The sequence below is a fragment of the Brachypodium distachyon genome, chromosome 1 (assembly GCF_000005505.3).
Source record: "Brachypodium distachyon strain Bd21 chromosome 1, Brachypodium_distachyon_v3.0, whole genome shotgun sequence".
Taxonomy (NCBI): domain Eukaryota; kingdom Viridiplantae; phylum Streptophyta; class Magnoliopsida; order Poales; family Poaceae; genus Brachypodium; species Brachypodium distachyon.
Genome location: NC_016131.3, coordinates 11,775,351 through 11,795,485, shown reverse-complemented (window position 1 = coordinate 11,795,485; position 20,135 = coordinate 11,775,351). Strand labels below are relative to the sequence as shown.

General features: G+C 46.3%; 2 protein-coding genes and 2 long non-coding RNA genes across 5 annotated transcripts; 2 read left to right on the top strand and 2 right to left on the bottom strand.

The window, feature by feature from the left end:
* Positions 1-8,149: 8,149 nt before the first annotated feature.
* On the bottom strand, positions 8,150-9,038 carry LOC100841991 (peamaclein). Its single transcript, XM_003559637.3, has 2 exons — positions 8,800-9,038; positions 8,150-8,684 (listed from the first exon to the last, which is right to left on the bottom strand). Exons 1-2 carry the CDS (start codon positions 8,921-8,923, stop codon positions 8,482-8,484), a joined length of 327 nt encoding a protein of 108 aa, XP_003559685.1. The 5' UTR covers positions 8,924-9,038; the 3' UTR covers positions 8,150-8,481.
* A 469-nt stretch (positions 9,039-9,507) lies between these two features.
* LOC100841687 (metal transporter Nramp6) lies at positions 9,508-13,234 on the bottom strand. The gene is made up of 4 exons (XM_003559636.4): positions 12,458-13,234; positions 11,641-11,777; positions 10,897-11,549; positions 9,508-10,207 (listed from the first exon to the last, which is right to left on the bottom strand). Exons 1-4 carry the CDS (start codon positions 13,033-13,035, stop codon positions 9,995-9,997), a joined length of 1,581 nt encoding a protein of 526 aa, XP_003559684.3. The 5' UTR covers positions 13,036-13,234; the 3' UTR covers positions 9,508-9,994.
* LOC112270216 lies at positions 9,710-12,451 on the top strand. The gene is made up of 3 exons (XR_002962615.1): positions 9,710-9,850; positions 10,004-10,225; positions 12,129-12,451. It is a non-coding gene; the product is annotated as an uncharacterized LOC112270216 (long non-coding RNA).
* Positions 13,235-15,872: 2,638 nt separating the features above from the next.
* LOC100841381 lies at positions 15,873-18,272 on the top strand. Of its 2 annotated transcripts, XR_001405277.2 has the most exons (3): positions 15,873-16,456; positions 17,249-17,756; positions 17,877-18,272. It is a non-coding gene; the product is annotated as an uncharacterized LOC100841381 (long non-coding RNA). The 2 variants fall into 2 exon arrangements; XR_731017.3 differs by having other exon boundaries at positions 15,876-17,756.
* Positions 18,273-20,135: the final 1,863 nt, after the last annotated feature.

Here is a 20,135-nt window from a genome sequence, read left to right as displayed (position 1 = left end):
TTAGGATGTGACAGACGCCTGATTTTTAAATAAAAGGTTTAAATCTCAGTTGATGTATCATAACCGTTGGCAGTATACGTCATTCCACTCTCCTCTTTCCATGTTCGTTCCGAATTAATTTTAAGCATAAATCATATCCAATAGTTGGAATCAATTTATCTCTAACTAAAAATCAGAAGACTTAGATATAGCAAAATCATATTAATTAGGGCATATATAATACACATGCTGTGATAGAAAGATTTCATGCCTTGTCTTCAGATGGCCGCGGTGAAACTGGATGTCAAAACTGTTTCCAGAAAAGAAACTGCCAATTATTGTTCCGCGACACATCAAGACAACCATTTGTGGTGATATTCCCTCTTACCCATATTACTGGTGGATTTTTTTGGTGGTCTACCTTCTATTCCTCTGTGCTTTTCCGTGGTGTCGCTCACAATTCCGCAATCTGAGGTTAGAGGGTAAGGACCTTCTGATACTGCATCTACATATAAGACTTCTAATTTTAAATCATTAGATTAAACTAGTTTCCAGATAGAGTCCATATTAAACTACCAACCACGATATAGTTCATCAATTACGCACTCTAAACGTGATTCCATATATAAGGTAATCGAGTATTAACAATTCAATAAATAATAAAGTTGCAGGACACAAAAAATCTTACAATTACTTGAATACAAATTTGTATAAATGAGTGACAAGTAATTCCGGTCAGAGCGGTACAAAATTTCAGAAATGAGGCATTAATCACGTGTGGCGTATGACTGATAATACACGAGTGTTGTGCACTGGTTTGACCCTGAGCTGAATACAGAATACTATATCTATCTGAATATGGAAATCCAGGATGCCGTGACATGGCAAATCGGAAGGAAAACATGAGCACACTGGCACAGACTTGATGAATTAATTAATGTTACTAAGAGATACGTGTCCTGATCGACTCCTCGCAAGGAAAAACAATTTTATTTCGACAACTCAGTTTTCAAACCTATATATGCCTTCGAAGTTCGAACGGCAGCTAGCTATTTGCAGCATATAGCAAGCTCTTGTGTACTCTAGCTCTCACTCTGCATGCAGCATCGATCAGCCTCCGTGACGAGATTATTGGTGCCGTACGTACCTAGTGTTGTACAGTCGCAAAAATATCGGTGGTAGAGGGAGTATAGAGTTTACTTCGTGTAGCAGAGTCTACTATAGCTAGTCTAGAATAGCTAGACCCCAACTCACAGGCGGAGTAATTAAGAAGCCGCATATATGTTGATGCTGTTTGATGGATCGTCTCCAATGGCATGAATGGATGCATCGATAACAGTCACGGGTACCATGAGGCTGCTCAGCCTGGGCAGTGGGAAGCAATTTAGAGTACTAACATATATATATATATATATATGTTACTAGACTAAATTACTATCTGCATAGTGGAAAGTAACATATATGTGATATCATGCATAGTGTTATTTATCTAGATATGTTACCATAACATCACACAAAACAAGGCAAGATGAGTTTACAACCTAATAAATGACATAATACATGACACCACGGATAAGTAATTACCCACTATTAAAATAGTAAATTAAACTAGTAACATAACCATGCTACTACTTTAAGGTACTCCTCACCGTGTAACCTGATCCGTCTGATCTGGGATTACTGCGGAGTAGGCAAACAGTGTAGGTGCATGACAGCATGTAGCTACTCTGTACGTATGGCCGAGCTGCAGCAAGATCTGGCTCATGCATGCGCGCATGGCTGAACCACACGAGATTTTTTTTTTATGCCGGGCTGTACAGTATGGCTACCTGCGGACGTACGTCATGCATGTGACGTTAATACCCATCTACTATGTACACACGTGTTTTTGTCCACGTACGGGAATGTGTCATTGATTATTTTATTTTTTGGAAGAGATGTACGGAGGATCATTGTTTTTTAATTTAAACGGTAAGACGACTGTTAGGTACAACGTAAATAGGACTTTAAATTCATATCCACGAGAATTTAATTAATTAATCTCAGCTGGGTAGATTTTGTATCTACTGCTCCAACCAAACTAAACTAGGTCAGTGTGTAGAAAGTCAACAGAAAGAAAGGAAAAAACGTTGTTTCTCCTTCTCAACGGACAGATCTGCTAGTGTTTTTAATGGAGTATTTTTTTTCTTTTTCTTACCACAGAGTCTTTAGGAGATGAAAGAGATGTGGGGATTTTTTTTTGTGCTTAGTGGATCTCTGCCATAGTTATATCAACCAGTTTTTCCGTCACGCTTGTTGTTCTTCCCACAAGTCAGTAGTACAGAAAAGACATTAGTCTGAACATTAACATGCCCGTGGTGTCGTAGTATTATTTTTGCATTGCTTATCAATTGTTTGGTTGCACTAAAAAAAACATATCTCAACAGAGTTAATTATGATAACTTTGGTTGTGCAAATATGCCAAGAATTACCAAGAATAGGAACCCGAGATCGATCGATTATTTCCTATATTGTCCAAATTGCCTTCACCACAGCTGTGCCGTGGTGTACTGAACATGCCATGTTGATCCTATGTTAAAGGTATGAATCTAGGGAATCTTTTTTGTTAAAAATAGCAAAAGAAGCCGTACCATAGATACACTTAACCAGCAAATGGATTGCATCAGCAACTATATATAGTTACTCTGTGGATCGACAGAGCGATGGAAGTGCTATCCCACTGATGGAGTGATCTAACATGCATGGATCTATATATTTTTTAAATTTCTCACTTTCAGTTGGCTAATCAGGTCCCTTTCCAGGCTTCCGAGGCCGCTTAGCGTGCATGTTACACTGCCCGTACTCGCTAATGCAATGCTCCAACCGGCTAATGACGTACAGTTAGTTGGTGCCAATCTCTGACATCCGTACAAATCATGCGTGCATCCCCGATGGTGCCCTAACATGTTGGCTAGCTCTTCTTTTTACCAACCCCGCGGCCGGCTGGGAAACTAACGGTACCGGTACCAGCCCAGGCCGATCGATTTCAACCGATTACTGGGGCTGAGCCAACTTTCGAATTGAAGTTGTCGTGTGGGCGCGAGGTAGCTAGCCTGCTGATAGGTCGCCATCTAGAAAACGGGTTTAATTTTGGACAGTGAAGACCCCCGATCAATCAATCGGGCATGTACACTAATTATTGGACCCAAGCTCTTGATCTCGCCAAGCTATGTACGTGCCGAGACGACGAATTGGAACATATATACCTGCAGGATTAACCGATCCAATTACTATCAATTAGTAGTATCGTACGATCTTGGCGTGCACAGTACATAATTTAAGTGAAATCTTCTTCATTAAAAACACAAGCTTGTTTTAGTTATCCGTGTGTTTTTCCCCTTGGCGTGCCGATCCATAGAATCGCTAGGTTAGCTGAATGAACCGACAGATTGATTATGGGGAGTGCAGAGAGTGCAACCACACCACCGGCGCGCGCGCACGACATGATAAGCTAAGCTGGTCCTGTGCGTACATCCGACACGCACGGAAGCAGAATTAATTTCAGCGCAAAAGCTATATATACCGGCTAATAGCTCCCTCGAGGTGTGACCCCAACGTGCATGGACCGGGCCCGTGGGCGCGTCATGATCCAGCCATCGAGTCTAGCTGCGCATGGCCCTAGCTACTCTTATCTATAGGGAAAGAGTAAGATTCAGATCTTTTTACTAGTATATCCGGATATCGCATTAGGTCTATAAGTACATAAATACATGTTTAACTTCAAATTCAAGTCTCTCATTCTCATATATGTGTGTTGCGCCACAAATTCTACGTCAAGCTAGATATCAAGCTAGACGGTCAACTTGCAAACAAGGAACGACGCCTATAGGTGGACCGCATGCCCTTTTCTAGGTATGAAGGCCAACTTGGCCGACTATAGGTGGTCAAATGTGAAGAAAGGCAAGCACGGAATGTCGTCTTAGCCTCTTGAATTCGAAGAGTTTGTGTGAAACAAAGACCTCCCAGAAGCAATCTCGCAAAGGTCATCGACGGTGTGCAGCTCTTGCTCCCCTCTTGATGTCTAACCTGATGATGAAGAATATTTGTCTTTTTTAGACGTCGGAGTTAACATGAGTAAATCAAAACACGTACGTAAGCAAGGAAGAGCTAGCGCAGGAATTGAATATGGGCCCGGCCATGACCAAGAGAGAGGCCAACCCAATTAAATCTTGGATCAGTATGTACATCCAACAGCATAATGGCCACGCTCGTAACCAGGAGCATGATAATGATATGCATGTACACCTCTCTCCCATATCCCAATTACTCCATGCACCCCATGCATGCATGCATGCATGATTTGCCACGGCTGTCGTACATGCGTGCTTCTCCCATTGCATGATTCACCCCATGCATGCTTTCGGCTGCTAGGTACTACATGCAGTACCTTGTACATGTCGATCGCATGCTTGCTTATACCTTGCCTAGCTGATTGCACGCACCGTCTGGTAATTGCCTTCCGGAGCCGGTGTTTGTCAATACTTGGATCCTTTGGAATCGGAATTGCAAAAACAGGGGAATTGACTTTTACTGTGTCTTTGCAAGAACTGCTAATTGGAGAAGGCCGGTGCGAAAGCAGGATTGATTGAAGGTTAAGCCCATGCATGATGATCTAAACAACCGATAATAAGTTGTTGGAGCCGCTTGGCGTGGAGTGCATGCCTGCATGCAATTTATGGGATCCTATCTTGTGGGGGCATGCAAATTATGCTAGTATAGCTAGCCCAATTAATTAAAGATGATCCGAAGCGCGCGTGTACTGTACGTTGAGAGGTTAATTAAGCCCTGATCGATGTTAAGACAAGCACCCCTGAAACATGTTTAGTTTGATCATTGGACCCCCTAGGTATACGGTGAGACCAGCGGTGCATACGGTACGGTCAGAAATAGGAAAGACAACCGAGATTAACTTTGCCGTACGTACGCTGTGTACTTACTTGCTTACATGCATTGCGCGCACCAAACCGACCGGCACAACACTGTGCCGTGCAACAAAGCAAAAAGTGCCCGATTTAATGCATGCAGCGCTAGGTAGCTGCCTGAAAAAGCAAAAGAGATCATCAGACCGGTGGTGGTGTGACACCACACACACACATGCGTGTATATGTGAAGCAACCTGGCTCACACATGCCTGGTTACTGTAGGAGGAGTAGGGATCGAGGGATCCATCCATGCATATCGAAAAATTAAGGGCGGGGTATATCCTAGCTAGCTTCGATCGCATGTGCAGCCAAATCAGCCAATGTTACTTTCATTAATGGTGCCCCTTTTTAGTTTTTACTCTGCATGCATGACTTGCCTTTTCCTCTGATTGGCATGGGTGCTTGCGGTGGAAGCAACGTTAAGGCCGGCTTGAGAAGGTAGCCAGGTACCGGTAGACAGTAGTACCGCGCACCGTCGGGACTGGACGCTATGGCAGAAACAAACTTTTCGCAGCTCTGCTCTGTGCTTGTGCAGCTCTGCCCGTATCCCGTGCCGGTACCGCGCCGTGCGTGTTACCTACCGGCCAGCCGCCACCCCGGGTACGTCCAGGTGGTTCCTCTGTTGCAGCACGCGAGTTGAGCTCTCCATATGTACTCTCTTTTTACGTGGTGGTACGTACTTTAATTACGTACCCTGGGGCCTGGGCGGCCGGTCGGCCCGGGAGCAGAGCAGTTAGCTCAGGCAGCCGCGGGTAGTGGCGGCCGCAATGCTCGACTGCTCGACCGTTCAGTGGAGTGGGTGCCAAGCCTGCACTGCCTTCTGCGCGCAGTGGCAATGGCAGTGACTGCAGGGACGCGCTGAATGCTCGACTGCAGTGGCCGACTTGGGTTTTTGGCTGGGTTGTTGGTCGGTTGTTGAGGGCCAGGAGGCATGCACGAGAAGTGGATCTCAAGTGTCAACGGCGCCGCCCAAAGGGTGCACGTCGATGGTGCAGGCTGCGTGAACGGCTACCAGTGTAGACTCAAGCCCAGGTCCGGCCGCGCGCCTGAATCCCTGATCGATTGCTGAGTACCAGCTCAGTGCTAGTACTGATTCACTCACTCCTCAATACTTGTTATGTTTTTAGTGCAAAGTTGTATTAAAATCACGACAATTATTTAGACGGAGGAAGTATATAGCACCCGCATACATGTGCATCGTCACGGTCGGTTGGGGTATGCTGAGGTATAGACGTATAGTCTCAAAAAAAAATAGAGTGAAAACTCAATCTTTTTTTTTTGACCAAGGAGTGAAACTCAATCTTTTTAAAAAGTAAAGACGAGAGCTCGTTTTGTCCGTGGAAGAACTTTTTTTTAGGGGAGTCCGTGGAAGAACTGAAAAGATCGAAGAGGTACTGGGCTGTGTGGGCTTTTATTCTTTGTTCGCGAAATTTATGCGGTTATAGGCTTGCAGTGCCTTATCCCCTGGGCTATGGCTATTGGGCCCTATCAAACTATTACAGTTTGTATGCCTCGCTCGCTGAATCACGGCCCAGATCCAACGGGCTTCTATCCCGTTCATTCTGTACTAGCACGTGATACAATTCATAAATTGAATATTTTCAAACTACAGGTCTGAATTGCAATATGTTTTTCTTGCTATCAGACTAAGCTGATAGTTATAGTTCAAGTGATATTAAAAGGTTCCAACGTTTATAAGAAAAGTTCATACATTAAACAATAATGTTCCATCTTTTTCAAAACAATTTATCAAGAAAATAAATAAAAAGATAATCCTTTTCTTAGCAAAAAAAATGTCTAGTACTTCCTCCGTCCAACAAAAGATGTCTCAAGTTTATCAAAATTTGAATGCATCTAGACATGACTTAGTGTATAGATGCATTCAACATTTATCAAAATTGAGACATTCTTTGTTGGACGGAGGGAGTACAATAAAAAACTATTTTAACGAGATTTGTTGTATAGGTTGGCGATTTTGTTCAGATCTTCAAAAGTTCTTATTGATAATTATAGTTTCTTAGCATATAAATTAGCCAACTTTTCTTAACGAAACCAAATACGACAATCTTTATGAAACAAACAAAAAATAAAAAACTGTTTTGCCTCAGGCTCGTTCGGTTCAACGTTCCAGGCGGGGAAGAGAGAATAATGGAATTGAAGTTTAGTTCGTCCACAATCCCTAAGCGATGAGATCGAAAGTGAATATCAAAATCTTCTTCAAATCCGAAGAGCCCTCGGCCCTGTTCGGTTGTAAAGATACCGATGAGGATTGACAGGATTCATTGGGATTTTAGTTCACTCTCCAATCCTCCCTAACGAGGCATCAGTGAGGTCGAACCTTGAATTGGCGCGACAATGACGAAGAACACAACAAGGGTTGATGGGCTGGTCCACTCAAACACAACTGGTGCGCGGAGGAAGGCGTTTTATGGGCTGTTTGGTTTGAGCCCACAATTGCTTTGTTAAATATTTGGTTGCCAAAATATTGGTTGAGATTTTACTTGCCCATGATCTGGCCAACTTTTACAAAAAAATGAACTAGAGTTGGTAGTGGAAAATTGGCTTGCCAAAAAATTGGTTTTGATTCAAACAAGAACCAAATCTTGGTCAATGACCAAAAATTTGGTAGGGCATGGTTTGGCCACCATCCAAACATTCCATCCAAACATACCCTTAGTGTTTGCGAACAGCAGAAACTCGCTCCTGCTGGGCATCCTCAAATCCTTCACATTTGTCCAAATCCGCCCATAAGCAAAATACATAACCCAATGGTAACACCCATTTGTCCAAAAGTGGTTCACACCTCATTTCTTCTCCAAATTTGAGGAGAGCATGGAGAGTCCCCATTTGCGTAGAACTCATTCAAATTTTATCCACTTGTCTTTTTGTCCACATGTTAAAGACTCATCTTTTTGGTCCACATGTTAAAGACTCATGAAGAGAAATGGGAGTTGTCATTAGACAACTTCATATTTTGTTCATCCCATTTGTCCAAAGACAAATTGGGGCTCACCCTTGGAGATGTCCTAAGAAAACCAAATCCTGCCATCAAGGGTATCACGCTTCAACCATCCAGTACTCCACCCGTTTCATAATTCTTGTCGAAATATTACATATATCTAGACGCTTTTTAGAAATAGATAAATTTATTTTTAAACAATTCGAGAATTATGGAACAGAAGGAGTAACAAACTGAGAACAACAATAGCTTAGCTACAAGCACACGTACTTATATTTGATAATTGAACACCCTCACACGTGGCACACACTAGCTAGGCTAGATAGCAACACACTGATGGGAAAGAATTTACAGGCCCCGGATCACTCCATAACCCCTGGCTCCTCTCATACCTTTTGTACAACTCGATGGTGGGTACAATACGAAGACAGCATATACGGTACTTCCACGCGAATCACACAACAACATGGTACGGACTACTACTACTACTACAACATGGCACAGGAAGCTAGTACTACATCATAGCTACAGCAGAGGAGCGTTGATACGATCGTTCTTCCAGGTGGGTCGATCAGGGCTTGATCAGGGGCACTTGGGCCTCTTCCTTGGGCCGGAGGTGAGCATGTCGCGGTAGCAGGGGCACTCGTCGCGGCTCCCGCCCTTCCCCCGCGTGGGCACGCAGGCGCACTCCTCGCAGCACAGCCCGCAGTACTTCATGCACGAACCCCTCGCCCGCGCGCTAGTCCCACGCCCGCACCGCACCGCGCACTTGCCCGCGCAGAACCCTGATCAACCAACGCATACCATACATACAGAATTACAGAATCCATCCAGCAACCTCTACTCCGTGTGATTTACGAGTAGATTTCTCCCCTTCTCACTCTTCTACTACGTACGTACCTGAAGCCGCGCCGCAAGCCTGGAGCCGTGAAGCAGCAAGGAGCAAAACGAGGAGCAGGGCGACCTGCACCTGCAGCGCCCTGCTGCGCCTCGAGACGGCCGGCGGCTTGTTCTTGTTGTTCATCTTGGAAACTTCAGGCTTTAGCTGAGATGCTTTCAAGAGCCAGCAGGAGGAGCTAGATAGGCGCCGGCCACAGTATGAGCGTGAGTGAGCAGAGTGAGCGAGGAATGAAATGCAGATCAGGTCCGGCAAGGCACTTTATGTACCGGTCGGGGAAGCCTCTAGAGAACGAACGACGTGTCACGCCTTCACGTGCACCTGCGACAAAAAATAATGGGCGTGTTTGTTTGTTGATGCCGGGTGCCCTGAGTGGTGTTAATGCTGCCCGCCGAGAACGGACAACCGGGTTCAGGGTTCTCGGCTGCTGCAGGTGAAACACTGTGGTCTGTACCGCGGCGCGCTAGACCGTGTGTGTTTGATTATCAGTGGGGAACGATTGTTGGCATTTCGCACTGCATGGTTCCGAGAAATCGGCCGGGCATGGCATGGAGAATTGGAGAGGACAAGTACCCGTGCAGGTAACGATAAATCAGAGACAGTGGATCCACATGAACAGCTCCTTTGTTGGATCTCGTGGGCTCGTAGCTCACGAACCAAACAGTGGATCACTGTGAGGCAAACACCAGAAACACCAGATAAGATCACTCTACAACATAGCATTATCCTCTATACATTTTTGCTACGAAGAAAAGCATGCATCTTCCGTATCACATATGGACAAAAAGAGTTATCTGAAATGCTAACATATGCTGAACCTAAACACCTTTTTCTCTTCTCCAGGTGCATATCATCGTCACTATAGTATAGTTTCCATACTTGGGGGTCAGTCTGTCCACAGAAACAGAGTACCTTTACTCCATTCCCGTGTTTCTGTTCCACTGTTTATCACTTCACAGAACAGACTACAGAATTACTAGATATACATACTACAACACCATGTTAATCGTCTACTGCGTGTCTGCGTCCAGCTGCAGACTCTGTTTCCCAACAGTAAGTAGTAACAATTCTTCTCAACAGATGAACGTCCTCTTTCCTCTGTACACTGTGTGTGTTTTCTGTCATGGAATCCTCTATGCAGTATGTAATTAAGCTATGGTAGAACAAAACTGGTTATACCGCTAACCCTGCCCTTTTTCATGTTAGGCTGTTCTTGTTCACTACTGTAAAACCATGGTTAGATCGCTCCGTGAACCGGAGGATAAGATACAATAGGAATGTGCCATAAGCAAGCACAGCCACACAGAGGCACATGCCAGATATCGGGCCTCGTATCTCCGAGGAGAAGAAATCCAACAAGAGATAGCCATTGATTATGATCGGTAAAGATGCAACTGTCCAGGTTACGATCTGCGCAAATATGCCAATGTTAGTTGATAATTCTACACAATGTGTATATACAAAAAAAATTTACTTTAGCGTGCTAATTTATAATGATTCGGCTGAACTGAGATAACTAAGACACTGGAGCAGTCATTGATAAGTTCTTGCAGATTCCTCCCCACAGGAAAAGAAGAGGACCTCATTAGATACCAGCAAAGCACACATTCGCAGACAAACAGGAAATCATCAGCATAGCCCTAAACAGTTACAGAGAAATGCAAATATAATACAGCACCATGATCTTGCATTTATCATATCCTTGTGAGGAAAAATCAATAAGACCTAACACCTTTCACCGACAACACCTGAAATCAGGCCCCCAATAAGAGCATACAACCCTAGATGTATGGAACATGATATCTTTTGTGCAATCCATCACCATGTTTGCAATTTTGTTTGTGCACGATAGTGCACACTTGCACTTCGGGAGGGACACAAGGAGGCCTAGTTATACACTTCTACAACAGCACTTATGTTTCCAGGGCAGCAAATGTTAATCCAGGCAGAGCTCAACCGAGTGATGATATTCCATAACTGAATTAACTTTGACAAAGCAATATTTGAAGCGAAGTAGAGTGCATGTGCCACATTCTTACAGAAGAAAAAAGAGAGAAACTACTAGATGTTAGCATTAGCATTTAGCAACCATTACTTACTTGTGTTCTTAGACCTATCTTAAAAACTCCCATGACTTGCTCCTTGGATACCAATGTTATCAGTGGTATGAGTGAAAACGGGATCTGAACTGACTGGAGCACATTGAGCCACTCATTCAGAACATCCAGTGCAGATTCAGATGTGTTGAAGAACAGAGCGACCGTTATGGTTGGCAAAATTGCAAAGCTTCTAGTGATCATTGCCCTGATCCATTTTTTCAACTGCCAATTCAGAAATCCATCCATTATAAACTGTCCGGCATAAGTTCCAGTTATGGTACTGCTTGTACCAGCGGCTAACAGCCCAACTCCCCAGATAGAAAGGATAGGGAAATAATCTCCCCCAAACTTCTTCTGAAGATACTGTCCAGCATTTTCAAGCCCAATAGTGCCTGCTTCTTCTGTGCCATAGAACCCTTTTGCAAAAACTGTTGTGACAAATAAATTTATCATGAATGGCACTACCAACGCCATGGTGGATTCAATGCTATAATACCTCAACGCTTCACGGACTTGGTATTCCTTGTTCGGGTCAATTTTTCTTGATTGGACAAGAGCAGAATGGAGGAACACGTTGTGGGGCGTGATAACACATCCAACAATCCCAACTGCTTGCCTTAGTGTTCTCGAGCTCAGCTTAGGAAATAGAATACCTATTGTGCAGAAATTATATTCCGGTCAACAGGATAAGAATAAGGTTTGTCAAATGAAACATATTATAATGTCAAGCAAAAATATACTCACCATTAATTAGGTCTTTCCCACTGGGCTTGGTTTCTACAAACATCCATGCGAAGGACCAGGCCATTATTGCAATAAGAACTGCAAATAAAGCCTCCAATTTTCTCATTCCATAGTTCTCAAGGGAAAGAAAAATAAAGCTGATGAAAAGGAGTATTAAGATAAGTGAGGTGCAGTTTTCTGGAGATTCAAATAATGACCACGACAAAATAAATGTTCATGGTGGAAGCAAGCAATTCTGCAAATGTACTGGTAGGTGCTGCATGCAGTAATTTGGTACATGTAAATAACATAAACTTCATTTTTCATGTTACTCAGACGCTAGTGTTCATGAATGGGGTGCCTAGACAACATAATGATAAAATTACTTTCACATTTGTGAGATCTCTTTGCGAAATGTTCTGTCATATATAATCACCTACTCTTGTTTTTGCTCATACGCTAGTGTATTAAAAAATGTTTAGTGTTCAACGAATTCCATTTCTTTGCAGGTCTTGTATCCCCACTACGGAAATGCAAATGCATACTGTTTAAGAATTCTGAGTGCTGCACTGGTGGAATAGACCAAAACGATTCTACAAGCTGAAACCAACTTGATCAATTCACTGTTTGCACCTCTATACAAATCACCTGCTTTTTGCAGAACATGGATGATATCATCCTACAGATTTGCAATAACTAGATTAATGAACCAATTTATTGGAACTATCTTGTGAAGTAACACCTCATTTGTGCAAACTACCAACTAGCCTTTGATAACTCGTACTACCCACCAGGCACCAGTACATCTCAATAGCACAAAAGAGCGACCAAAATTTACCAGTCCAAAGCCGTGATGACAACGCCGGCCCAAATCGGCAGGAACCCGCGACTGAGGATCTTGATGGCAATGGCGCTCCCTATGACCTCCTGGATGTCGGCGCTTACCATGGAGACCTCGGCCATGAGCCAGAGCGCGCGGCGCACCCAATCCGGGTACTCATCGCGGCAGAGCTCGGCCAGATTCTTTCCGGTGACCACCCCGAGGCGCGCGGCGAGCAGCTGCACGAGCAGGCCCATGGCCGTGGCCCAGAGGAGCAGCCAGAGCAGCGTGTCGCCGGCGGTGGCGCCAGCCTGGAGATCGCCCTCGATGTTGCCCGGGTCGAGGAACGCGATGCTCATCAGGAACCCGGGCCCCGTGAAGAGCCAGAGCTTGCGCCACGAGAAGGGCGGCACGCGGCCGGTGGCGGAGAAGCGGTCCTCGTCGTCGGCGTCCGAGTCGGCCCCGGAGATGGAGACGATGATCTTCTCGGCCGGATCGAAGGAGGCCTCTTCCTCGGGGGGCGGACGGAGGAGCGCGCGCGCCTCGCCGTCGGGGGCGGGGGCGGCGCACGCCGGGGGGTCCCCGGCGGAGGCCATGGGACGGGGGGTGACGCGGGATGCGCAAATGCGGCTCGTGCGCAAAACCGGGCGCCGGCGTTCGTGGGCGAATGTTTCGGGGAGTCCTATGGCTGGAGAATGCCGGCCATATGATCCTCGTAGCGCAAACTAGTAAATGACGGTTTTTGGCAAATCGCTTGGCATCGATGGAGATACAAACTCCGGAAAAACCGAAACCGCGTGGCTCCACTCCAGGTCTCCAGCGGCGCTCTTTTACTCGCATACGTACGACCACGCGGTTGCTCTACCAGGCGCACGCGAGGCACACCATTGCATCTCCAAGGACACCCAAGATCCAGTGCCTTGCCCTCATATCCACCCTTCATTTTAATCCAACGGAAGTGATTCAGAGCCGCTTCATCTCCACGAGCGCCGCGGCTGCCGTAGTGTGAGCGCCATGAAGAACCGCCCAACGGCCAACGCCCATCCGCTGCAGCTGAGATACGGCTCGCCGGTGGAGAAGCTCCTCAGAGCCAGCACGATCGCCTTGTCGCAGAGAAGCACGCCGCAGGGCTCAACCGACCAGTGCCTGCAGCTTCACCAGCTCCGTGAGCGTCCGCGGCGTCCGTGTCGCCTGCACATTTCATCAAATATCTTTCGGGGCACGTGCAGGCAAGAACGAGATCGAAAACAATGTCAGCGGATAGCCTCAGAAGGCGGTCTGGACGAGGATCGCGGCGTAGTGCTCGCCGACGAAGCAGCTGTTTGTCGTTGGAGGCGGTCATGGTCGTGGTCGCGGAGGCGCATGGACTTGCTGGCGGTGTTGTCCTCGTTGAAATATAAGGGGACTGTCTAAACCCTTCAATTAAATCGGTTTTTATGTTGCGCTGGTTACCGCATGAAGCTCTTCATGCTATCAGAGCCGTCTCGAGTTCGAAACCCGGCTGACGCAATTAAATTGCAGTTCACTTTCGGTTCATGTTCAAGCATGAGGGAGCCACACGCGAGGAAAGTGTTGAAGTATAAGTCGATTGTCTAGCCATTCAATCCTCTTTAGACGACCGCTATTGGAAGGCACGCTTCACAGTAGAGAGCCATGCTATCGACGAAGAAGGCGTAAACTGTACGTGCAAAGTTACTCATATGGGTTGTGAACCGCCGCTGACCGTTTGATTTGTATGGACGGCGGATAGAGGACGGCAAGCATGGCGTGACCCACCTCTGGCAAGGCACTGGACCCCGGTCCGAAAATGTCGCCGTGCCTGGTGACCATACAACAGTCCAGAAGGACCAGAGCCAGGGGAAGAAACCCGAAGGGTGGACGACGTAACCTGAGGCTTATTTGAGAAGTCATGCACCGTCGTTGGTCTTCGTCCCGGAAATTTTGCATTTTGGTCCTTCCTTTTTTCAGAAATCAACGCGCAATCCAATATGAGGACGGAACTGGGATTTTATGAAAATCCGGGATTCTTTTTGCAAATCTCCCCTGCCTCCAGCCCTCCTCCTCTCGTGCCCGACGCCCTCGCCCCTCCCATGCCCGACGGTCAACTGCTCCTCCTCCGGTGGCCGGCGGCCATCCCGTGCCCGACGCCGCCGGCCCCCTGCTCCACCCTGCCGGTCCCTGCCTCCACCCCTCCTCCTCCCGTGGCCGGGCCCCATCTCCTTCCTCCGCTAGATTCGTGAACTCCGGCCGAAGCAGCGGCAGAGCAGCTGCTGCAGGCGTTGGCGGGGTTTCCTGCTGCTCCTGCCGACCTTCCCTACCCTACTGCCCTGCCCGCCGCCTTCCCTCGTCACCGTGCCCTTGATAGCGCGCTGGCAGCCGCTTTCCATATAGGAGCGAGCGAAGACAGCGGCAACTCGAGGGCAAAGCCAAGCGTAACCGCGTCGTCCTGCTGAGAACAGAGATGCCAGGCCCGCAGCCGCCTCCACCTGGGACGTCGTTGAACCCCACTAATTGCTCGGCTACCGGTGCCCGCGGATGCCTTCGGGTGCGCCTCGGAGGGAGCCTCCGATGATCGTCAACTCCTCCGCACCGCTTCCAGCACACCCACACACAACCTAGGCGGTTGTTGTTGTATGCGCCGGTTTATTCTCAACCCCAGGGCGACTTCTTCGAGCTTGTGTCTAATGTGACAGGAAAGAAGGGGTAGAAGTGCGTCTGTTGCTGCTTGCTGGATTTGAGTGTTCATGTCATCTTTTGAATTTCAGTTGCCAGATTGCGGGAAAAGAAAAGCTGAGATGGCCGTGTAGTGCTGTAGCAACTGTTCTCATTTGCCGATCATCTCCTTTGCACCTTTGAATTTCCCTTCCTTTCAGACCCCGGCTTGTTCCCACGGCTGCACCTTTCTTCTTCTGCCGAAATCAGACACTGCAATATTGCATTCCTTCATGGTGTGTCGCAGCATTGACTTTCAGGTATGCGAAGTGATACCATGAATGCTTATTTTCAGTGGTATCATGTATCCCAGATTTTACTACTCCTATTTCTTTTTGTGGAGGAAACTTGTATCGGCTTGTGCAAATGAAGTTGGGACAGTAGGAGGATCGGCGGACGAGGTGAGTACTTGATTCTACCTGTACATTTGTTTGATCCTCCTTGGTATGAGCTGATAATTTGATCCGCTTGTTATATTATATTTGCTCAGGGGTGAGTTGTACGTAGTGAAATAACAGAGTTTGTTAAGCCGTAGCAACGCACGGTCATCTTACTGGTAATCTTTACTATTCCTTAAGCCACACTTACATTAGTCCATCGTACCTCGTCCACGTCCCTCGCACGAGCGAAAACTTCGTGCGCTTCCCTGCGTCTGGTTCCCTTCGTGGGCTTCCCTCCGTGCGGTTCCCTTAGTGGGCTTTCCGAAATAAAAACACCCCGACGTTGTCTTTCCCCTCGCTCGAGCGTTCTCCTCCACCAAAAAGAATCCTCCTGCTCCAGTCACCTGGATTTACGCCGCCGCCTCCCTTCTCAACCTCCAGCGCCGCTGCATCCCTCCCATCCATCTCCTCTGCCCCCCTCAACTGCGTCGCAACCTCCGCCAACTCCTCCGCCGGACCCACAACGTCGCCGCATTCCCCCTCACCGCCGAACCCTTCTCCCCCTCTTGTCCACACCACTCTTGCAGATTTCTTCGCGCAAATCAACGGTGGAACAACGGATTTGTGAGCATTCTCTCGTCCCCTTCAGTCTCATGGCGGCGCACGCCGACCATGGGCTAGGGTTTTGATCTCCCCATATCTCTCTGTCCTGCTGGGAGCCTGGCAACCCTGCGCAGCTGGGCTAGACCGTGCCGGCGGCTGAGCTGGGGCGTGACGGCGCAGGTAGGCGCGAGGCGGGGGTCGACCGCAGAAGCAAGTTCCTGGCGAGGGCGACGAGTGCTAGCGGTCGCAAAACCGGCAGCAGCACCTCCTCTACTTCAGTTTCACTATTCTGGCGATTCACTGATTTGTTCCTCCAAATGAGGTATAAACCTAACCCACTGTTGATTCGTGAAGAACTTCTGCATGTCTTAATTGTTCTAGAAAATAATTGACCATCGATCACAGCATGTCAATTAAGATATCACCTGAACTGCAAGGTTTATAATTAGCTACCTAGCTATAGTGAACTGTGAATTTAATTGTAATGCTTAATTATGAGATTTGTAACTTACAGAGAAAGGTAGGAAAGGTGGAGAATGAAATTGCTGAAACAATAATGTGTTATGTTTTTTTGCTTCCATAAAACTTGTCCAATGGCAATGTTCTATTAGTCTGGTTCCTTCAGGCTTCATCTGATGGAAGAAGAAATGTGTAGAGAAGGATTCCAGAAGAACTGAACAAGCTGCTGAAAGATAAATTTTGTTTGAGCAATTGATTATTTAGCTGAAAGTTGCAGACTGTTAAGCACTGTTTCACGGTATTTTTTTTGCCATCGTTTGGTAGTTGTTTTTTCAAACAAATAGGATGACTAACAAATGTTTGACCATGCTCAAAACTGCTGATTCAGATGTTGTAGGCAGTAATGTCGCTCCTGTTGTTTCTTCCTGCACTGATCTCATAGTCCTGACTCTGCAGAATCCTTCATTGTTTTTGTTAGAAATAATAAAGGCAAGGGATCACATTGTTTAGCCTGTACTAATCAACTGAAAATTTATCGCGGATACATATAGGCATAGGCCAAAGCTGCAGTTGGCATGCCAACGTACCAACGTTTACTTGTTAGTTGGACTTTTTTACCGGGCGTAATTTGTCCTTGACACATAGTCACATACAGAATGCCAACTTTTGGTGGATGCTTCTAATCGAGGAAACTGGTATACTATATATTGCATAGGACCATAGTACATGACTGTCATGAGATGGGAGTAACTAATTTGTTTTTAAGGTACTTTCTGTTTCAGTTTCACACCATTTTTGTTGATGATGCCTGGTTAATCGTTTTCCTGCCGTGTTCAGAAGTGCTTACTGTTACAGGTCTTTTGTTTGAGAGTCGTTGCCTCCCTTCAGAAATTAATAAATTAGACGGTGACTATTCTTTGGTGACCAGAAATTCTCAGGTACTGCAGTGCCAATGATTCTTGTAATCGACAAGGTAGATCGTGTACCATTTGTTTCAGGAGAACTATTCTTTAGTGGGGTTTTCAGAAAAAATGTACACACATGTGCAGTCAGTGGTAAAGTCATTGCTGATTTTGAGAGTGCAGTAATAGAGGTGAGAGGCCTTGAGCCCGTGCTTCCTGGTGGACATGCATGCTGGTGGACGACGGTGGACTGTAAACCAGGTAAATACATTTCAGCATGCCATCAACAGAACCCCGGTAGTTCTGCTCTGAGAATTAGTGTTGCTCCAAATGTAACATGAAAGGTTGTTGACTCTTTCAATTCCATTATATTATTCATAGGCAATTGGAACAACTCCTGAGGACGCGAGAAGCATTCAAAAGACTAGAGTCGTCAATCATTGAGAAACTGCCAATGGACTTTTCGACTATCGATTTGAGAGACGTTGCATTGGCTCTAGCAACAATTAATGGGGAGGACATATCTAAAGAAGTTCTGAGTGGCATATTCAGCAAGTTCTGCATTGGAAAATGATACCGTGTCATGTGGATTCTTGTAGTACTATGCACATGGGATGATATGTACAATCTAAACCACTGAATATCCTTTAGAAAAAACCACTGAATATGATGCACACATAGGTGGATATTTTTTTACTGGGAAGTAATTTATTCTTGACACATAGAGAATGTCAACTTTTGGTGGATGCTTCTAATGGAGTAAATCTGTATAATTATTGCGTGGCATCATAGTACATGACATGGGAGTGAAGGGTTCGTTGCATAGAAAACAAAAAAATTTCCTACGGTTGAAACCACAAACGGGTCAAGATCATATCTAGGAGATGAAAGTAACGGGTAAACCGTAGTCTTAGAAGGACTCACCCTCGAAGACCAAAAGCTTAGTTAACGAGAACGGTTCTCGTGGATGCTGTAGAAGATCACTTGCCGATCTCAAGATCGCGAAGATGAGCGGTGCAAACGGGCAGCGCTTCCGCACTCGGTCACACGTACGGCTCGACAACGACCTTCGATCCCTCGTTCCAGCGGGGCAGAGGAAGTAGTGGATCCACTGGGAACTCCAGCAGCACTACGACGTGGTGGTGGTGGTGGAGAAACTATTTGAGCAGGGCTTCGCCTAAGCCATGGCTCGTGAGGTGGAGCAGCGGGAGGAAAGGACCAAGAGGTGCAAATGAGTGTGTAATGGAGAGAGGAGCACCACCCCTCTATATATAGGAGTGGAAGGGCAGCAGCCCAAGGGGTGCCCCCATCTCTCTCCTCTTCATGTGAGTGGACACTCCACTCAAACTCAAAGGTCCCCGTAATGGGTGTAAAACTCCACTCAAAATGAAGGGGTTTTTCTCCCATAAACGAATAAAACATTTTTAATTCTTTTATTTAATATTTTTCAATTTATTTAATCAACAAACATTAACATTTATCCTCTTGAACTATTCTGATATCCCGAAACAATTTCGATGCTCCTTGAAAACAATCGCCGCGCTGTCCAATCTTTGCTTCGGTGTTCCGTATCCACTCAAAAGCGTCGATGAACCTTAAGTGTGTCACCCTACGGTTCGTGAATGATGTGGACATGATCGAGACATATCTCCGATCAATAATCATCAGCGGGATCTGGAGATCCGTAATGACTCCCACTCATTCAACGATGAATCTCGCGTGAACCAAAAACGTCGTAACCAATTCCTTTTGTCTCGTGATATTTTACTTGTCCGAGATCCGATCATCGGTATCAACTATACCTAGTTCGATCTCGTTACCGACAAGTACTCTTTACTCGTGCCGTGATATGACATCCTTGTGACCTAGTCACGTGCTTGCAAGCGGTATCGATGTGATATCACCGAGAGGGCCCAGAGTATATCTCTCCGTCATCTGGATGGACAAATCCCACTCTTGATCCATGAGCCTCAACTAATACTTTCAGAGTACCCAACGCCACCTTTATAGTCACCCTGTTACGGTGTGACGTTTGATGTCATCAAAGCACTCCTCCGGTGTCAATGATTGACATGATCTCATGGTCTAAGGATTAGGGCTACTTCGTAGGTGTTTGATATAGCAATGTAAACTTAATGACTTGATCGTATTGCTATACCTACTTTGGGTGTGTGTTCATCACATCATTCTCCTAATGACGTGACTCTGTTATTAACAACATCCAATGTTCATGATCAGGAAACCTTGATCATGTGTTAATCAACAAGCTAGTTGTCGCAGCACGGGGCTTTGACACCGGGGATGCGTGAGCACCCCCTTTTAGGTTCGGCAGTGGGCTATGGGGATCGCCCCGGCGATCGCCAGCGGGACCAATGCAAAGCGTGTGAAACACGAGAGCACCTTTTACCCATGTTCGGGCCACCCTGAGGTGTTAAACCCTACGTCCTGCTTCTGAGTTTGTTATTAACCAAAGAATTGGGGTTCATAGGTTGCCGGGGGGAGTCCCCAGGCGCTCCCTCTCTTTTCGGCTAAGTACTGCTTGCCACTTTGGGCTATTGGTAGTAGTGAACTGTGAGCTGGTCCAACCAACCCACCAACCAACCCCTTGACCGTTGGCGGGAGTCCTCCTTTTATACCGAA